Genomic DNA, 20,840 nt, shown 5'->3' on the forward strand with positions numbered 1-20,840 from the left:
TTAATGACACTTTCATCATTGGATCTGTGGATTATTTGGCTGTTTAATCAGATGGGTTTCTAAGAGTGGATATAAAACTATGTCTACTAAAACTTATATTTGGATCTGATCTTTTTGTCTTATTCACGGCTCCTCGCTCAAACTTGCACAAAAAACACACAGATCACTCATACTCTGTGTTCTAGGCTATTTTTAGTTCATTAATTATGAATAATAGAATGAGAGAGAAAGCCATCGATACAGAACACAGGCGTTAAGCAGGAAGCCAACCGAGCAATCCATCAAAATGACTCATCCACTTGAATCAATAATTGCCACCAGGTTGCCAAAGAGAGAAACACAGCATAAAAATCCTGTTTGGATGTTGAAGATGTGTTACAGGAATGGTTAGGCATTAGAAATGTCATGTCTGCCTTGTTTTGTTATGCCTGTAATGTGTCTAGTAAGATGAGTCATACTAAAGACATAGAAGTGTGTGTTTTAAGTGCTATTTGGTTCAAAATGTTGACTCAAGCACTCCTTTTAGCATTATACTGTACCTGCATCCTCAACCATAATATTCTTTTAGACCTCACTGCAACAGAATATAATGGGGTTTGCACAATATTGTGGTGGATCATCAACACTATTTCATGCCTTTGTTTTTTTTTTAGTAATGCATTTTGTTGTGTAGCATTTAATAACATTTGAGATGTTCGCTAAAGGGATTGTACATGCTTGTAAATTTCAATTGATTGCTTAAAAGTATTTAATCCTGAGAAGCCTTTCACAGCCCTGGACTACTGGATTTGAACTGAATTTTGCAGATGTTTATGTCAAAATAAAAATAAAGGTATATAATAGGGGAAAAAAGCCTGAACATTACTTTGCTTTCATACTATCAAAGTTCTTATCAAAGTATATATACTAAGAAAATAGCCTATACACACATTTGATTACATTTAGTATTAAATATATTTTTTGTATAAAAATATAAACGCCATAATTAGAAATGCATCCTTCATTAAATATAACGCATTCTATAACTATATAATTCACAAGTTATGACTGTATATGAATAGATATAACTAATTGTATGTTTTTCTGTATTTATATGATCATCGTGTTTTGACAACATGAGTCAGATAACTGAGTCGTAGCGTCCGCGCATGTGTAAAACGCTTGCGCTGCTTTAGTTTATGCATGGTTACCAGGCAACCGATGCGCGTGCAAATTACTTCAACCTTGCTTTCCTAGTTCTCACAGAAAGTCCGGCTTTACTTTCATCCATTTAGGAGGGAAAAACTTAAGCTGTATTAGTTATTAATGTCGTCAAATATTCCATCTTTGGCGTTTGTGTTAAGCTGAACATGTTAGATTCCTTCCTTCCTCTAGTAATAACCGGTGCTCTCTGGAGACAGGAAACCATAGAGACAGCAAAAGAAGAGAGGGGGCACAGTCATACACAACAACAATGGAGGTAACAGCCCTCAAATATGGTTATTTACTCATGTATTCTGTACTTAACTCTTTGTAGCCATCATTAAAATGTTTATGCTTTCCTTCTATTGTTCTTTTCTAATGGAGAATGATGGTGAACTGACGGAGGACGAGGTGTTTAAATGCCTGTCAAACTTGGGACAGTCTGCTACAGGACTCCAGCACACTTACCTATGCCTCTCTGTGCCAGTGAGTTATCAACACGCACACATTAATATTTGTTTTTGTATTGTCATTGTTCCATTGCCTTGTAATGTTATACTGACTTAATAACATTTTCTATCAATTAATCAATATTATCAATATTGATTAATTATCAATTATCAATATCATGCCTTGTGTAACAGTCACATGACCATATTAATTAATAATTAATAGTAATAATAATATATATATATATATATTATTATAGTTTTTTGATGGGTATAAATCACAGTTTTGACTGTTAAGTGGGTTAATACATCATTTACTATGTTTCTTATTGCTTGGTCACCACAATAAAAGTGGTTTTATTGTCAATTTGAGAATATTTGCTCCCCACAATCTGATCTACACACACACACACACACACACACACACACACACACACACACACACACACACACAGAGAGAGAGAGAGAGAGAGAGAGAGAGAGAGAGAGAATGTTACATCACTATGCAACAATTGATATTTTCCATAATAAAATTTCCCAGGCTTACTCGAGAGAGCTCTGGGGTAGAATATTAATATAGTTTTTTCTGGAAGCACTGATATTGTTTAGTTGCATGACTTCGCTGGAGAAAAACAGAAGTGGCCTCCAAATTAGTTTACATCCTTTTTTAATCCGCCATACTCTCCTCTAGTTTCAGGGTTTTACCGGATGACATTTTATTGCCACCTTAACTGAATTTCTGATTGTGTTTTGCCACAGGGGCGAGGCTTGAAAAATGTCTCCATTTTATGCAATTACATCTATCTACAAAAGCTAGAGCTTCCCTACAATAAAATCAAAGGTAGGTTTACACCAGCTTAATGTTTGTGTTAAAAGCAAACTATATGGTGAATTGAAATTTGCTGTCATGTTTCGGACCTGCTCATATTTGTCTTCCGCTAATGCAGATAATATCCTCTTTGTTGAAAATGTTTGCCGGAATTTCCTTCATCCGTCCCCTTCATGGTTGCTTGGTAGCGGGACAAATAATCTCAGCTGTGCAGATGCTTGTCATCCATCTTTCTCTTGCTCTTTCTGCCTAATGTTTTGTGACTGGTAGATCTATCCTGCGTGAGTCACATGCCACACCTCATCATACTAGATGCTTCCCACAACCAACTCACTGATTTCTTTGGATTCCAGCCACCAAAAAATCTCAAGGTGATTCAATTCAGTACAGAGCATTGTGATGTCATATGACGTTTATTTTTCCCATGCATTGCTGGGAATTTTTTACTATTATTTCACTATTAATATTAGATGCGTTTTATAAAAAAAAAAGTGATCTCTAAAAAGTTCAAAGTTGTTTTTGTTTTTTTGTTGTTTTTTTTTTTTTTTCTTTTTGCAGGAAGTGAATTTTTCACACAACCAGATTGCAGTTATGAAGGATCTTTCTGCATATTCTTCTTTGTGCAAACTGATTCTCGACTGTATCCTTTTTAAGGTTGCAAAGCATGACACAACATTCGCAATTCATTTTACTTCAGTAATGGATTTCCAAACTGAATAGGGCGGGGTAACACTATTTCGATGGTCGGCTTTGGGAATTATACCGTCATGCCCCGTGAAAAAAAAATAATAATAATAATCATCCTACGGCCACAGTGGCCTGTGTGCCCTGGCCCTGTCCAAGTTCCATGTATAAAGCGCCAGTGCGGCATAGAGAGCTTGCTTTGAATAGACCATTTCACAAGATGTAAACAACACTGGTCCAGAAGCACTTCCTGTTTCAGTTTTTTAACACTACATAAAAGCTGGGATAAAATACAACCAACAGAACATTTAAAACTGAATCAAAAAGTTAAACAAACATCTTTAAGATGTTTTCTTTACATGTGAAATAAAGAAAACAGTTACAAACTAAAACAGGAAGTGCTTCTGGACCAGTGTTGTTTACATCTTGTGAAATGGTCTATAACAGCGAGCCACCCAAGAAGTCTCTGAACTTCAATTAGTTCGTGGAACGCCCCTCACGGCTTTTAGTTCAAAAGTGTGTAGATTTGGCGAATTTACATCAGATTTCTATTGACAGGGATAATATTTTATTGAATTTATAGCCCGATGCGTCGATGTAATCATTATTATGAGCACTGTATAAGTTATTGATGTGCGGAACACATGAAGAAGAGTGTTCAACAATGCAGAAATCCCAAATCGCCGGCCACAAACAAGCTACCACATCGCTGTAACATGCAAATTATGTCGTTTTGAAGACAATAAACATTTTTGCAATGATATTTGACTTACCAACCTGTGTTCTTCGAGCCATGTCAGGCATTTTCATAATAGATCATATATAATGTTATGATAATCGATAGACTTTATCATCGTTGCATTAAAATATTATATTTGGTGTCTGGTATTTTTTTACCTTCTAGAATGTAATGGCGCTCTCTCTCTCTCATTAAAATTTTTATTTTTATTAAAAAAGTCATAATTCATGTCTTATTCTAAATTAGGATGTTATGGTATTAATCTGAATGGGAAAACCATCAAATTGTACTCAATGGCCTTTGTGCACTGTCATATGGCTTTGGTGCCCCTAAAAAAAAAAAAAAAAAAAAATAAGAAAAGTTGGAGGCCAAATGGCCCTGCCCCTAAAATTACATAATTCCCACCCTGACTATAAGTAACTTTGCAACTACATGTCAACTAACTCTCATTAAAATATTAGTAGACTGTAAGTAGTAAGTTAGATTTAGGTAGTATAATAAGTTGACATACTTGCAAAGTCACTTACTGTATAGTGAGAATGTATTTTGGGGAGCATCAAAATAAAGTGTTAGAAGATATTAAGCAGACAGTCTACTAATACTCAATGTACTCATCGCAAAGTTACTTATAGTTAATAGAATGTTTAAAGTGAACCATTGAAATATCCATCGGGAATTGATTGGATAGGAAAAAAGTGGCTGTCATATACCAAAATGAATGGCATTGATGAACCTTTTGTTTTTCTATAGCATGCACTGATAAATTACAATCACAATAAGACCTGGAATGTGTAATTAAAAAGTATCTAGGGTGATTCATCTTGACTTTCAATGAATGGATTTGTTCAAAATAAAGCATTCTTTGACCATTCCTCGCTGTTCAGATAATTCATTTAGTGCCATCAGTGGACTGGAAAATTGCAAAAGACTTTCACACCTCAGCCTGGCCCATAACAACATCTCCCGTATCAGCGGTCTGGACCATCTGCCCCTCAGAGTGCTTTGTCTGGTACCATCAGTTATCTTAAACACACACACAAACTACTGACATTTATAAAAACAGCAACATCCATTTAACACAGCTAATTTATTCCCGATGATTAGTGCAGAGAGGAATAAAATATGAGTGTAATTTGTAAAATATTTACTTAAGAGCAGGTTTGCAAGATTAATTAATGTGTGTTTTGAGGATGAAAATGGGTACTGAATAAGAAACTCTAAATTGTTAATTTCTGTTTGGGAAAATATGTCACCGTCTTCATGATGGGGCGATAAATAAATGTAATCACGCTTGATTTTAATTTCAGATTGGAATAGAGAAATGTGAGGTCTTCCTTGTCTTTCCCCGAAGTGTTTACGAGTCTCTGTTGGATTAATTAGCGTCAGACTGCATAACCTGTTGACATGTTTTTTGCTCCCCCCATAGTATCTCCCCGTCACCTGTCATCCTCTTCCAGATTATGTTGTTGTGTCAACACTTTTAGAAAGGTTGCCATGCTCGCTGTCTGTGATAGTGTGGGCAACACTACAGCCACTTGTTTTGGCACGTCTTTCTACCATTTTGATATCGTTGACAGTTACTGTTTTTTTTCCCCAGAACCATCCCCTAACTGTGTGTTTTTCAGACAGTATGCATGATTAAGCTCCAGCCTTTTCGGAAAATAAAACAAAGCCTGGTGTTGAAGCCCACCATATGGCAGGCCAGCATGCCACCAGACCTTTGCCACTCAGCTGAAGGATGTTTATGCTGTCCTTTATCAAAGAGATTCTTCATCGTCAGCAGCGCCGCGTCCTTTGGTGTCCATGTCCCCATGAGGCCAAGCTGCTGGTGTGAGAGAGCCTGGACCCCGTTCAACAAAAAAAAACCTAGCTCATACATAGCCTCCCACGCGCTGAACCTGTCCGCCCCCTGTTGCTCTGAGACCCTGAACAGCGTGCGCCTGTCAGCTTGTTCATCTTACACCCATCACACTTTGGATCTGGAGCTTCCAGAGCCCCTCATGGTCATGTCTCCTGCTGTTTGGTGCCAGGGATCGGGGTATTGTAAGGCCAGGGCTTTGGAAGCTGGAATCTTTCTGGCACTCATATTATGTTGCTGGTCAATTTGACCCATTTCCATTTTTGAGTTGTCAGAAATATTGAAATACGGTTAAAGTTTTGCTGGTTTTACCAGATGTTTTTTTTGTTTGTTTGTTATAGTGTGGTTTTTGGTCATTTGTACTGAAATTCTAACCATACAAACCTAATACGAAGGCTAGGAAAAGGGAGGTGAGACGGGCGTTAGGATAGTCGCTTGTTCATTGATATGCACTCGCTACATCTTACAGATGTTCATCTGTCAGTCCCTACCCACCAGCCTTGAATTAACTGAGCTCACCTGTCAATCACACAGTCACAGCCATATAGAAATAGCACATAACCGTGCAGAGAATTTTAGTGACTGTTCTTTGCGATATCGAAATGATAATTGTATATGTGTGTTTTAAGAGGGTGAATGTGATACACAAGATTGAGAATCTCCAGACTCTTCGCAACCTCCAAGTTCTGGATTTGTCCTGTAACCGGATTCAAAGCCTCTCGGGTCTCCAGAACCTCCATCTCCTGGGAACTCTCAACCTTGAGAGCAATCTGGTAAAGGAGCTGTCATATTTCTGTCATATTATGTTATGCAAATGGCTCTGATGTTATACGGAACTTTGCCAACCAAAAGAAACCAGTCTAGACAAGTGAAAATGGTTAGGAAGTCTAAAATCTGTCAGAAAATATATGTGCAAAAAAAAAAAAAAAAACTGCTTGTCACTGGGGCTTTACCCTTAAAAGGACGACTTTGTACCTTATCTACTCCTAAAAGATTCATAGTAGTATTTTAAGGGTACATGATTCTACTCAAAGGTACTAATATCCATCTTTTAGATCTAGAAAGTACAATATTTGTACATATTTTTCTTCAGGTGTATATGTGGCACTAATATTAGGAGTAAATATTTTTTTGTACCTTTTGTACCACCTCAGTGACAGTGTTTGTACTTTTGAGCTTGTTTCACTCAACAAAATTACTCCAAACTTGATTTTTGTTCCTTGTATATCAGATCAGTGAGATAAAGGAGGCTGTACATTTGCATGACCTGATTTTGCTGAGAGAAATTAATCTCCTGAGAAATCCAGTGCAGGTAAGGCCACCATAAACATCTCAACTCCACAGCATAGGTAACAATGGTCCTAAAGTCATAATTACCTTATACTCAAAGCCATTTGGCTTCTTGCAGAACCAGGATTACTATAGACTGGCTGTGATCTTCCTCCTTCAGCACCTCATACTTCTGGACCAGAGCACTGTAACTGCAGAGGAGAAGGTGATCTAGTTGTTAAACTAAAAGATGTTAGGAGGAAGCCTATTGTTGCACACCAAAAAAAAAAAAAAACACACATTTTGAATAGTGTTACTCCAACCATAATGCTGGTTGGAGTCCACATCTCAGGGTTCAAGGATCTGAATTGAACAGAAAAGAACTAGAAAGTAACTTGGAAGCTCTGAAAGTTTGTTGGAAAATAAAGCATGTAATTGAACCATCATGGCAAGGTTGAATAGAGAATCACATTGCTGTTGTCTTTCAATTTCAGGTGTCTGCTGTGAACAAGTACGACCCTCCTCTGGAGGTGATCGCAGCCAGAGATCACATGACCCACTTGATGTACCAGCTCATGCAACCGCAGGTTATTTTTGACAGGTGCGACTTTTCGATCTGCTTTCCTCTTCATATTACGGGCCTGTCGAGTCCACAAAGGCCACTTTCCTCAAGCAGAAAGCCCTTGAAACTACTCAAAGAGCTCTGATCTGAACTAAAATGAATCTGGAGCTATGTAGTGAGGCTATTTGAAGTCACACAGTTAGTTATAAGCTGAACTCACAGGAAGTTCAAGCAGTTCACTACAACAGCATTAAGCTAATTTTGCATTTTATTCCATAAGTACTCTCCCCAGTCTGGATGCTCCATACCCCATGCTGGTCCTAACTGGCCCACAGGCCTGTGGGAAGAGGGAACTTGCCCATAAACTGTGCCAGGAATTCAGAGACTATTTTGCTTATGGGTAAGTGTCAGTTTAGGGTGCATTATAAAAAACGAATAAATAAATATTGGGGAAAGTTTACATTGCGATATTTCGTTTTTCTGCGTATATATTGTGATTGGAGAGAATATAGGACTTTTTTCAAGATGACATGAATAGTTGTACTTGGATAGAATGTTGGATTCTAGTTTCTTTAATCGATTTGTTTGTTGTAGAGCCTGCCACACCACCAGGGGGCCCTATTATGGGGAAGAGGATGGATCAGACTATCACTTTGTCACCGAGGAAGAATTTCAGAACATGATTCAAATGGTAAAGTCTTGAGTCAGACAGCTGATCTGCTTTTGCACAATTTTACTCACAACTGTGGACTATTGTGTTACAGTTTTTATGCCCATTCATCTGCAGAAACAGACTCCCAGAGGCCATATTGGTCTATAAAGCAATGACATGCCAAAAATGTGAAGAGGGGAAAGAATTCACCCTAGATTCTCTCTTTCCCCAGGCCCCTCGGGTGCTTCTGAGAGAGCGCACACCTAGTGTGTGCCGCCACTATCTCGTTTAGCTCTGAAGTGTTGCTATATAAGTCCAGTGTTATTGATTGATAGAGGCTTGAAGGAAGCCTTTTGATGTGCGATTATAACCTTATGCCGGCAGCACAGAGGAAGAAGAGACAGAGTCGGGTTTTACAGACTAACCTCTCCTACCTATATCGTACAAACACAGATGTGTGTCGGCATTCTGCAGACGCAAACGCTCCTCTGCTTTTTCCTGCTTTCTCTCTGGGCCCGTTAAAGTAAAAAGAGGGTAGGATTAGAGCATGGTTGGCATTTGTACTGATGTTTTAAAGCCACCTTGACCAAAGACGTAGAAACATATGTTTGAGAATTGCTTTCTGCCGGTAAAAGCTTGACTACAGCGTTGCTGCTGGTAAATGGACCCAGGTGCAGTTGGACACTGGGGTCAGAGGTTTGTCTGTGTGAGAAGAACGATGTTCCCTTGCAACCCAAAGGTCAAGAGTTCACGTCATTCTCCCGTGAATCTGTGCTGAACATCCATGATGACGCCCATTCAGAGATTCATTTGAGTTTTGTGACAGCCATGTTCCAATTACAGTGCATTTTTTTGGTTTTATTCTCCTACTGTCAGGGTCAGTTTGTCCAGACGATGCAATATGGAGGACATTGGTATGGCCTGTCTCGGGAGTCTATTGAGCATGTGGCTCGTGAAGGTCTGGCCTGCTGTGTGCATATGGAACTAGAGGTATGGCATCAAGGAAACATGTTCCACCATGTTAACATTCATTGACCAAGCACAAAATTTGGTCAGTTGCCACAGTAGTTAATTATACCAGACGTTTTGTTTGTTTGTTCCAACACCAGGGAGTGTATAGCTTGAAGAACTCGTGTTTTGAGCCCCGTTACGTCTTGCTGATCCCCACTGTTGTTGATAATTACGTCTGCTTTCTGAAAGCAAGAGGATTCTACAGCAACGCTCAGATGGAAACAGCCGTGTCTCGCATTGATTTGTATGCCAAGATCAACAGAGAAAAGCCTGGCTTCTTTGATAACATCATCCCTTGTGGTAACAGCGTTTTATTAACCCATATACTGTAGGTTAGTTACGCTGTGTCTGTCTATAGGAATATACTTTTTATTTCCCTTTGTGAATTGTAAGAATCTCCTAAGTGACAATTAAGGCTAATAAAACCTTAGCCTTAGCAAGACATTTTCAAAGATTCATTCAGGTTTTTATGAAAACTCGATTGCTCTCTTCTACCAAGTGCTGCAGATATAACGTGTTTTTGTAAGCCAATCCAGACGTTAGCATCTCCCTGCTTCCCTCGACTAAAAAACAATTGGATTTTTCCATTGGCTTATGGATTATTGCAGAAAATAAGGACTGTGACTAACAAAAGCTTATGGTTTTTACAAATTTTGTGAACACAACTTTCATGATTTTTGAAGTGTAAATATAATCAGCAGAAGTCAAAAGCTAAACGTAGGCAATAAGCAAACTACACCACAGTGGTGTAGTTTGTTTATAGTCTACACTTCCAACAATTCTTTCAACTTTTGTTTAAAATAGTTTTCCCTGAAATTTCAAGATATAATAGTTTTCAAGAGCACAATTATAAGCACAACGAGGCTGTGGAAGTGGACTTGTGAATAGTTGAGAAGTGAGGAGTGGACTTCTAGTCCTATTTAGCCACTTAAAGTAAAAGCTTTAAAAAAATCACAAGAGGGTATTACTGATGGATTTCATATCGTAGAATAAAACATGAAAATATCTTAAGATATCTTGTGTTCACAGACCTTATTTCATGCATTTAACAAAAAAACTCAATCAAAAAACACACTGACTTGAGGATAATGGAACCGGAAGTGCTAAAAATGCTAACTCATTTCCGGCTTTGGCCCCTGAACCACTCTATTATGCTCATCAGATGATCGTGCTGAGGCCTACCAGACACTAAAACAGCTGGTAAAAGAGTATCTGGGTCTAGAGGAGCAGGGAAGAGGAGATGACAGCAGCTCAGTTACACCTGACAACACCTCCACAAGTGAGTCCAACTTTGCCATACACCCAATGAAATCACTTGACAAGCACGATTTTTTTTCTTTCCAATGTTAATATAGTTGGAAGAGAATGAAAAAATGTACATTAAAAGCATGCATTTTAACATTAGATGTTAGATTTTAAAGTTAAATCCACTATTGTTTTATATGGAATTGTTCTATATTATATACACAGTATTTAATGCAATTACATCAGAAGTAACTAATTAAATTACAGAAAGATTAAGTAATCCCCCACTTTACTTTTTCAATGGAAAATAGTGAATTACTTAGTAATGCATTACACCCAACATTGGTCATGTGCCTCAACAACTAAAGTCAGAACATATTGATATTTTTGCAGATCACTAACTAACGATTCATTAAAACAGACTGCTGGTAGTTAATCCATGACTAAGACATTAATTTACTCAATTAGTTAATATATGTAATAATAAATGACACATTTATTTAATAGCAATTCATATATAATCAACAATCATTAATGAATGGTTTAGTTCTTCGTGAGTCATAGATTAACTTCATGAGATAAATTAATGCTTGTTAGTGCACCTGTATTGTCAAGTGTTACCAAAATAACAGACATGGACTAAAGGCCACAAAACTCTTAATTAGTTTTCATGGGGTCTTTACATAAAGTCAGTTTTGTCTGCGGGGTGCTTCGCCAGGATTATAAAGGAAATAGCTGTAAATAGTTGCACTCAGTGTGAGGCTGTAGCACTTCACAGCTGCAGCCACAGCAGACATCTGTTCACGATGGCGGAGTGCCCTAACCATAACGCTGTTGTAGACGCAACTGGTGAGTTACTGGCAGCCAACACGAAAGAGGCCACTGACCTCATGGACTCCTACAGCAGAAACTACCAGAACAAAATCCAGGCCAAGATGACCCCTCAGCAGACCCCTGCAGTAAGTGAGAGCATGTCCAGTGTTATTGATTCTGTTTATATTACATAATTATTGGTTTGATATATAATTCACAGAAGCTATCATGGCTGGGAATAGCAGAACACTTAAGTGAGCACAAAATATGTCTGTGAACCTTATAGGAAATGGCTTCCAATCACAGACGCCAGAAGCTGATTCGGGAAGCTTTGAGTGGAAAGAGTCTTGGTGTTTATGCCGAGCTGTTTCAGAGGTAACATAACGCTGTCTGTTTTACTCAAAGACTGTGTGTGATGACATCCCCAAAACATTGGCTCAATCCAAAATGTTGTGAGCTGCCTTGCTTTTTGCAGAGGCAACTACCTTCTAAGACTGTATGCTAACTCAACTAGAACCTCAAAAGTGACTGATTTGGAATATTTTTCATAAGGAACAGCTCTGCACACCACACAAATAACGATTCCAATGGAATTCAGTGTTTAACACATGGCAAAGCTAATGATGCACATGTAAACAGAATTATAACTTATACTACCATTCAAAAGTTTGGGGTCAGTAATTAATACTTTTATTCAGCAATGATGCATTAAATGGATCAAAAGTGACAGTAAAGACATTTATAAAGTTTCTGTTTTAAAGAAATGCCTTTTAAACTCTCAATTTATTAAAGAAGCCTAATGTGTCACAGTTTCCACAAAAATATTAAGCAGCACAACTGCATATTAGAAGGATTTCTGAAGGATCATGTGAAACTGAAGACTGGGGTAATGGCTGCTGAAATTCAGCTTTCTCATTACAGGAATAAATTACGTGACAAATTATATTAAAATAGAAATAGAAAATGGTACTCATATTTCACAATATTACTGTTTTTACAGTGGGTTTTTAATTAAAAAAAAAGTTAAATATAAAAAACATGAAATATTGTTTCGAACCTAAACTTTTGAATAATAGTGTTGGTTGAAACTTGAAATTGTAGATATTTAATTAGATAAAAACAAATTTCAATGATGTTTTATTGATAATTCAATACCGTATTTAGTTTTTATATACTGTTTTTCATTTTTCATGGCTACAATTAAATGGTCTAGATTTGTAACAAGCTATTGTGGTTGTATAAAATACAAAAAAGTTGTCGTCTCTGCACAAAGCACCACCACAGGCTGAGGCTGGTGTGTGTAAACAGTGTTTAACTGACACTATGTGTATTTATGTGTGTGTCACAGGAGTGCACCAACAGCTCCATCATCATTAGCCTCTCACTCCCTGGCTCAACCAGGCCCCTCTTCTTCCTCAGTGCGTCCTGTTGGCCTCGGTCATGACCTCGATGAGGACAGCAGGTATGTCACACACACCTTGACATTTTCACCTCTGGCCTCTGACCTGAGCGGGGCAAGACAATTAACCTTTCCCCAAAGTCCTCTCCTTGTGTACATCATTTCCCAGGACGTGTTTTATCTTGTAGCCTCTCCCTTTATGTTTATAACCTCCATCTCCATTTTACACACATTCAGGCTCGAATATCAAAGTTTTCATCCACAGCTCAAAGTTAAAGCATTCAGGTACCTGACATGCCGCAGGCCATCTGGAAGATGTATGTGTTGGAGCACGTAAATGCAGATTTATGACTATCGGTGCTTTTGCCTCTCCCGTGTGTGAGCTCAGGGACTCTAACCAGGCGAGGAAATACAAGACTACTCCTGTGAAATATGCATGTCCCCAAGATATTTAAATACACTGTAATTTAGCTCATTAAGAGGAATCCTGGGAGACTTACAGAGCCGCCCGGTCTGCATGGTGCACCGCTTATTAGCTTGAAGGAAAAAAAAAGGACAAAACTAATGTGCTACTCCAAATTGTGTTAAACACTGACTTTTTGTTTATCCTCCACCAGGGAAAAGCAATATGCAATTGGAGTTTGTTACTTCGCAATCTAGTTATGAATTTTACTGTGGTCTTTATGAAATCAATTGAAAATGGACCTATGTAATCTTGGGAGATATGTCAGGGGACCATTGCCAACTCTATATTAAAAAAAAATCTGATGCTAATCAAAACTCAAAAAAACTTCTTAAAACCTGTTTTAATGGGTGTCTTGAGATGTTTATGTATTTAGTTTATTTATATCTGTGTGTGTTTTTTAACTCAATCCTATAGAGAATAAAACATTTCCATATTGTTGTTGCTATTTGGATTTAGTTTCCAATCGAACTGAGGATTGCGGCATAAGGAGGCTTTAAAAGTTGGGCTGTCAGTCAAATTAATCACACTCCCAATAAAATGTTTGGGTCAGTAAGATTTTTTTTCCAAAGAAATTAATATTTGTTTTATTTTATTCAGCATTTAATATGCATTTAAATAATCAAGTGATAGGAAAGAGATGTAAATACTATAATACTTCTAGATTTATTTATTTTCAGCCTTGGTGAGCATAAGAGACCTCTTTCAAAACATAAAAAAAAAAAAAATTACAGATTTGATTGGTAATGTATATGATGTGTTGATTAATTTATTAAATAAATATATTAATATATCAGAATTTGCAGAGAAAAGACATTAAATGAAGCTCATTAAAGACATCACATTGTAGTAGAGGAGTGAAGTATGGAATAGACAAAAAGTAAAAAGCCAGTCACTGACGTATACGTATACAGCAAACTGTTTTGATGTTATAACTATGTCTTTACCTCTCTTAATCTCTGTCTCAGTTCTGAGGAGTCTCGTGCCAGTTCTGGCCTGTCCATGAGGAGCTCAGCAGGGGCGCTCTCAGCTGAGAGCCTGGCCCGGGGATCAGACACTGGGTCAGGGCCCAACATAGAGCCTTTGGATATATCTATGTTGGGGCAGGACCGGGACTCTCTTAGAGGTCAGAAGCTCATGTTCCTTTCTGTGCTATTTCTTTATACATAGTATATAGTTTGTGCATCCCTAAAGATGAACATACATAGAGGCTGCTCACACAGAACACGTTTTTCCATTCCAATGCGCTTCAATTTCCATCCCATTGTCTTTCAACATAAACATGGGCTAGACAGACGTCTTCAACCGCTCCGCTCACATCACATCTCGCGCATGATGTAACTGCAATGTAAAAACTCGGCGCTCAAGTTAAAATAAATTGAACATGTCTCTAGACTTTGCACTTCTTTTTGTTCTAGTGACCAGCATCTCTGCGTTCTGTTTGAACTGGCCCATAATACTTTTACATTTTATAAGGTGTTCACATAAGTGACGTTTAAATACCTTGCAATCACTTTAGATTGTTGTTGTTTGTTTGATCTCTCGCAGGTCTGACCCCTGATGCTCCTCGCTCAGTCTCTGAAGGCGTCTCTCCAACACTCCCCTCCTCCCCGGGCCGGCCAGGTGCCAATGTTAAACCAGTCCTGCCGCCCATCCCATCTGGAAGGAAGACCAATGATTCCGGCTCAAAGCAGTAACTGACAGGACAGAGAGCTTGAGAGGGTATAGATCGTGAGATATTAGAACATCATGCGAGTGTTTGCGACAAAAATAGGTTATTGAAATAAGTTTAATTAACCCCTAGAGCCTCGAGCCAGCCATTCAATAAATGTCAATGAAAGGAATGGCTGTGGTCAGTGCTGAGAGGCAAAAGCAGGCAGGTCATCGAAAAATATGGAGATTCCCATCCTTCATCTGTGTCCTCCAGTGGGAGTGATCTGAGAGGCTGAAGGCTCATCCGTCATCAGCAGATCTAAGCTCTTGAAACGGCCTGAAGGTCTCAAATCCCCGGACATGGGAAACATTACAATGTTACAATATATCGTCATATATATTTCTTTTTTTGAATCAATCAATACTTTTATTCTCCAACGGTGCATTTAACTGATCAAAAGTGAATGTCAAGTTTAAATAAATGCTGTTCGTTTCCCCAAATCCTAAAATATGCATCACGCTTTCCACAAAAAAACTATTAACCAGCGCATAATAATAATAAAATCTGAAATATTAGAATGATTTCTGAAGGATCCAAAGAGAATGTGGCACCGAAGAGAAATTCAGCATTGTCATCACAGGAATAAATTACATTTTAAAATATACTTATTTTAATATGTAATCATTTTTCAGTCTTACTGTTTTTACTATATTTCTGATCAAATAAATGTAGCCTTGGTGAGCAGAAGAGATTTTTAAAAATCTTACCAACCACAAACTTTTAATGGTACTTAAATTTATTGCAAGTGACTTTGGAGGCCAAATGCATAATGATAGAATATTTTTTGCATAAACAGATTTATGTTAACATAATATACGTATGTGTGTCATGAACTTGAGTGGAACAGGAGAGGTGGAAGAGACTCTCCTCCTGTAATAATGTATCTTACGGCTCAGTCTGACACACTCAGACTGAGTAAATATATTGAGACTACTATTTAGGTATCTCGTGACACAAGTTGCATTTCATTTCCGCTTTCATTTGTCATCGGTGTGCAGTGAGCTCGTGTGTACATTATGTTCACACACACACCTGGCCGTCCATCAGCGTCAGTCCCTCTAACCGGCAGATGTTGCAATGATCTCATAATTCAGAGGCAGTTTCAGACAAGACGGCTGTGAGAACCCTCGGGCATAACCTACTCACAGAGACAGTCTTCACACTTTTGCTACCTTATCACTCTCATCTAGATCTCACGACCCCAGTGTTGCTCTATATGCACAGCTGTGTTTAACAGCCTTTGAGTCAAGATACCAACTCTTGGTTTCAGTGTGAAAGTACTTGAATCGCGGTGACCTTACTGTAAATTGCGAGAAAGACCTCAAAAAACTCAAAATCAAACAAAATGTCTGTCAATAAAAGATAAGAATATGATATTACAATAAGATTAATTCATTAACCTTTGTTAATGTATCAACTTACATGAACTGTGAGCAATGTATTTAATCATCTTTGTCAATGTTAGTTAATAAAACACATGCAGTTGTTTATTGTTTGATCATGTTAGTTCACAGTGCGTTGATTAATTAGAACAAATACAGCATTTAAATATGATTTAGTACTAATACATGCTGTATACTTATTATTCATTGATAGTTGTTGGTAAGTAATGTAGTTACTTAATGTTGGCAAATGACACCTGATTGTAAAGTGTTGTAGACTTGAAAATCCTGCTTGTCTCTATTATTGTTGAATCACAGAAGCTACGCCAGTTACTTTTGCCAAGAGATTTATTATTTATACATGTGTATTATTTATACATGTATTTAAACACTGGCATATAAGAATAAGGCTATATGAGAGGAGGTCTTCATTCCAGATTTCTCTGTTCACCATTTCCTCCTTCCTCTCACCCGATCATGCCGTTATGTTTCTCTGAGGTGGTACAGTAAGATTGGGCGTATATACATCACATAGAGACTTTCAACTTCCTTAAAAGGTAGAAAAACAAGTTGCTTATGTTTAAAGATATACCTAATGCACATGGTACAATCCACTTTCCAAATTAAGAAACTATTTCTCAGTGTATACATTAGTGGTATACAAATGGTACATTTGCATCATTCCATTTCTTACTACTTGCTAACTTACACATTTGAAGTAAAATCATCATTGGAACTCTGCTAAGTGAACATTGCATACCTCTAAGCAAAATATAAATATACCAGCTCTCTGCTCATTACATATGTACAAACATATTCTGACTTAAAAAAATGAAAAAAAAAAAAAAATGAAAAAATATTTAACAGTAAAGTTTTAAATCTTCAAAATCATAAAATCTCCAAATCAGTTTTAAAAAAAAAAAAAAATATATATATATATACAGTATTATATATATATATATATATATATATATATATATATATATATATATATATATATATATATCTTAATCATCGCTTAAATCATCTTTTAAATCAGACGTGAGAGAGGGAGGGGTAAATCATAGGAGGGCTGCTGTATTTTACCCTAATACCTGCAAAAACTGTTTGTTAGCTCAAGCCCTCAGGGGTCACATTCTGTTCTGCTGTTTGCTGGTGAAAGAAAGAAAATCGCTCCGAGGCGATCTTGAAGTGATAGAAAATACAGATGCTCCAGTTTTCAAAAACCTTGAAAAAAATCTTAATAATCATCTCTGTAATATGAATGTGTAGTTTAAACTTTCCAGTTCCAGAAAGTTATGTAAGAACTAGTTGTGCACTATAGATGCTGTGTCCTTTTAGCTTTGAGTGCTTATGAATGTCAACAGGCATCACTTTATCAGACATCCAACTAATATCTCACTTGAATCAAAGAATCATTTTAATTTTGTATCAAGACATGCAGATATCTAGGAAACACTATCTCTTGTCTTCGCAGAATTGTACTAAATTTGCAGCCCTATGTTAGTTGCAGGGAATTTTATTCTTTTATTTCATATTTTGTGTAATTTGTCTAATTAATGGTGCTTTTAGTTGCCACGTATTTTCTCAGTTTTGGGGGTAACACATTACAAGTAACATGAGTTACGTAATCAGATTACTTTTTTGAAGTAACTAGTAAAGTAGTGCATTACTTTTAAATTTAAAATTGAATATCTGGGTTACTTTTCCAAATTTAACTCAAGTTACTTTGTTTTCCCATGTAATGACAGACAGTCCATGTTGAAGTAAGTGCAAAGGTGTTGTGTGCACTGTGTGAACATGATAGATATTGTACTTCTAGACTAAATGTGAACATGAATTTACTCATCTCACCTTCACAAAAAAAGATTCAGTATTTTTCAAATGAAATGCAAACTCAGAATAATACACAAACCTGCAACAATTAAACGTTGAATTACGCAAATATGCTTTATTTATTTAATCTTACTTTATTAACCAATTGTCTTTGCAGATATATACACTAGAGGTCACTTTGAGCTGGATATGCAGTATTTGAGGCTTTGGAAAAGGGTCCATCTGTCTGGAATAAGGTGTGTGGAAACTTCTGGAAACTCCTTACTAAAACATCCAGGCAGAGAAATAATGATGTGCTGTTGACTGACGTGTATCTACGGTTCACCAGAAATTAAAAATGTTACTTGTGTCTTCAAATAAATGTCCTCCGCAAATGATTTATTTTTAGAGAGTGCTAATTCACCATTTAAAATGTATAATTTTTATGCCATTCGATTCTAATGAAGGAATGTACTCGTGCGGTGAAGGTTAAACTTTATTATTTCTAACAATGTAAGTTTCTGTTTCTTGGGTTTGCTGCTGTGTTGTTGTGTTGAGTCAACGTTTAATCTTTAAAGGTGTAGTTAGATTCACCCCTGAGAATTCAGAAGTGCTTCTGCTTGGAATCCATGCAGTTCAGTTGTTGTTACCAAGGCAACAGGCTCTCTGCAATGCACCTCCTGTTTGCCTATTTGGAGACAGGAAGCCTGAAGCATTGACTTCATGTGCCAACAGCCCCACATTAATTCCCCCTCATGCTGATGGAAGAAGATTTCTAATACTTTTAATTAGGGGTTACGCTCTCTCTCTCTCTCTCTCTCTCTCTCTCTCTCTCTCTCTCTCTCTCTCTCTCTCTCTCTCTCTCTCTCTCTCTCTCTCTCTCTCTCTCTCTCTCGTTCTGTCTCTCATTTTTGCATTGTCAGATAAACTATAAAAGTTTTGCAACGTGTTAAAATACTTGTTAAAAGAAAGCTGCACAATGATGGCTCAGTTTAAAGCTCCTCTCCATAGGCAGTGCTTGTACTTTAAAAGTGGCATGTTGGCACGCACATTTGGCACTCTCGCTGAATATGATACACTTTAGTCTAACCAGGACTTTATATTTTTTTCCTAAGAAAATGCCATGTTTTTGTTCTTTGAAATGTTTATTTGATTATGTAGTTTATAAGACGTTTTATAACTAATACAAGTATTAAACACATCAAATGTAGTGTATCCCTCCTTAAATTATGATTCTGGCCTGTCCCACCTCAGGGACTGTGAATCTCCCAACAATTAAATTCGCACAATGTTGTAATTGGATGTTGGGACAAAATTTTAAATATAATGCCATTTTAATAAAATGTTTTATTAAAGTATCAGTAAAAAAACCAAAACATTTCATGATTTGTAATCACAACATTTTTTATTTTGTCAAATCAACTTAGATAATTTATGTAGTTCAGATAACATAATATTTTGAGTTTCTGATGATTAAATCATTCTTCTTCATTGTATTAACTAATTTTTGTCCATTTCAATGAACTTAAAAATTTAAGGCAGCCAGGTTACTTATTTTTTTAAGTTCAACCAGCAATATTTTTTATAAAAAAAAACTTTTGCTAATAATTTATTCACCCCCATGTCATCCAAGATGTCTTTCCTTCTTCAGTCGAAAAGGAATAAAGGTTTTTGCTGTATTTTTCTCCATATAATGGACTTTACTGGTCCAAATGAGGTCCAATCGGCCATTTCAAAAATAAAATAAAAAACTATATAATAATGAATGTATATATATATATATATATATATATATTGTGTGTGTGTGTGTTATAATTTTTTTTGTTTACTGAAACCTTTTGGTTGACAATTAATGTTTTCTGAAGCTTAAGCACAGATGCAATGTCTGAAATGTGTTAAAACTTCTGATCCTGTCCCTAATATGTATCATATTTGTGTTAAGAGCACTTGCTTTCCACTATGAATCAAAGGTAAGAAAAATTTGGATGCAGTTCATTGTTCATCTGTCTCTCTCATTCCCTCTTCCTGTCTATATTTGCATCTGTTCTGCTAACCCACAGCAGATCTCATGTGGAGCAGGACGCCAGCTGGCCGAAGCGTTTCCCTTTATCCTGGACAGAAGCTTTACTACAGCTCATAAATGCAGTGCCGCAATTTAAACGCAGCATTTAATGTTTGATGGAGAGCAGCTCTGCCGATGTTATCAGGCTTGTTTAACAGATTTATTTATCACTCTTTGATGGTGCAGCCAGCTCTCTATGTCCTCTAAACTCAAGCAAATGTGGAATCAGGCATCTAAAAAACCCAGCATGCCTTTCCAGGATCATCCGCACTCTGGCTTTAAGTTGAGGTATCGTGTAGCACATGGGAATCTATGCATTGTAATACAAATCCGGAGCTCAGAAGCAAAACTTTATCATGCCAGTTTTCTAAAGACTGAATAAAAAGAAAAATATGTGCTGTATTTGCATTGTCCAAATCTTATGTACAGTAATCTCTCCTGTACAGTATCCCTCAGGCCCAAAGCCCATCAGATGTGACTCCACAGGCCTCAGCGTGCCGTATACACCCCACCAAACCCTGCCTGCGAACTGAAGCTCTTTGTGGGATGATCACTTCCACCGACCCCGCAGACACACAGATAAGTGACATTTGACATTCCTCTCCATACATACTGTTTACATTCCTTTTGAGCGAATGGGGATGATGACAGCTTAGTTTTACACTTACAGTATCTGGGTGTTTATGTTGTTCATTGGGCTTTTGATGAAGGA

The 20,840-nt window shown here is 37.2% G+C and overlaps 1 protein-coding gene across 4 annotated transcripts; it reads left to right on the top strand.

The window, feature by feature from the left end:
• The first annotated feature begins 839 nt into the window (after positions 1 to 839).
• On the top strand, positions 840 to 16,367 carry lrguk (leucine-rich repeats and guanylate kinase domain containing). 4 transcript variants are annotated; one of them, XM_039668059.2, is made up of 20 exons: positions 840 to 1,459; positions 1,567 to 1,668; positions 2,391 to 2,472; positions 2,731 to 2,831; positions 3,019 to 3,100; positions 4,768 to 4,892; positions 6,371 to 6,514; positions 6,973 to 7,053; positions 7,150 to 7,236; positions 7,505 to 7,611; positions 7,853 to 7,972; positions 8,167 to 8,263; positions 9,101 to 9,214; positions 9,334 to 9,535; positions 10,398 to 10,514; positions 11,321 to 11,439; positions 11,580 to 11,668; positions 12,642 to 12,755; positions 14,124 to 14,281; positions 14,704 to 16,367. In XM_039668059.2, the coding sequence occupies exons 1-20, from the start codon at positions 1,454 to 1,456 to the stop codon at positions 14,850 to 14,852; spliced, it is 2,196 nt and encodes a 731-aa protein (XP_039523993.2). In that variant the 5' UTR covers positions 840 to 1,453; the 3' UTR covers positions 14,853 to 16,367. The 4 variants fall into 4 exon arrangements, with proteins under 4 accessions (XP_039523993.2, XP_088983445.1, XP_039523994.2 ...); XM_089127319.1 differs by lacking the exon at positions 10,398 to 10,514; XM_039668060.2 differs by lacking the exon at positions 7,150 to 7,236.
• Positions 16,368 to 20,840: the final 4,473 nt, after the last annotated feature.

Source organism: Pimephales promelas, chromosome 24 (genome assembly GCF_988280905.1).
Source record: "Pimephales promelas chromosome 24, fPimPro1.hap1.1, whole genome shotgun sequence".
Classification (NCBI taxonomy): Eukaryota; Metazoa; Chordata; class Actinopteri; order Cypriniformes; family Leuciscidae; genus Pimephales; species Pimephales promelas.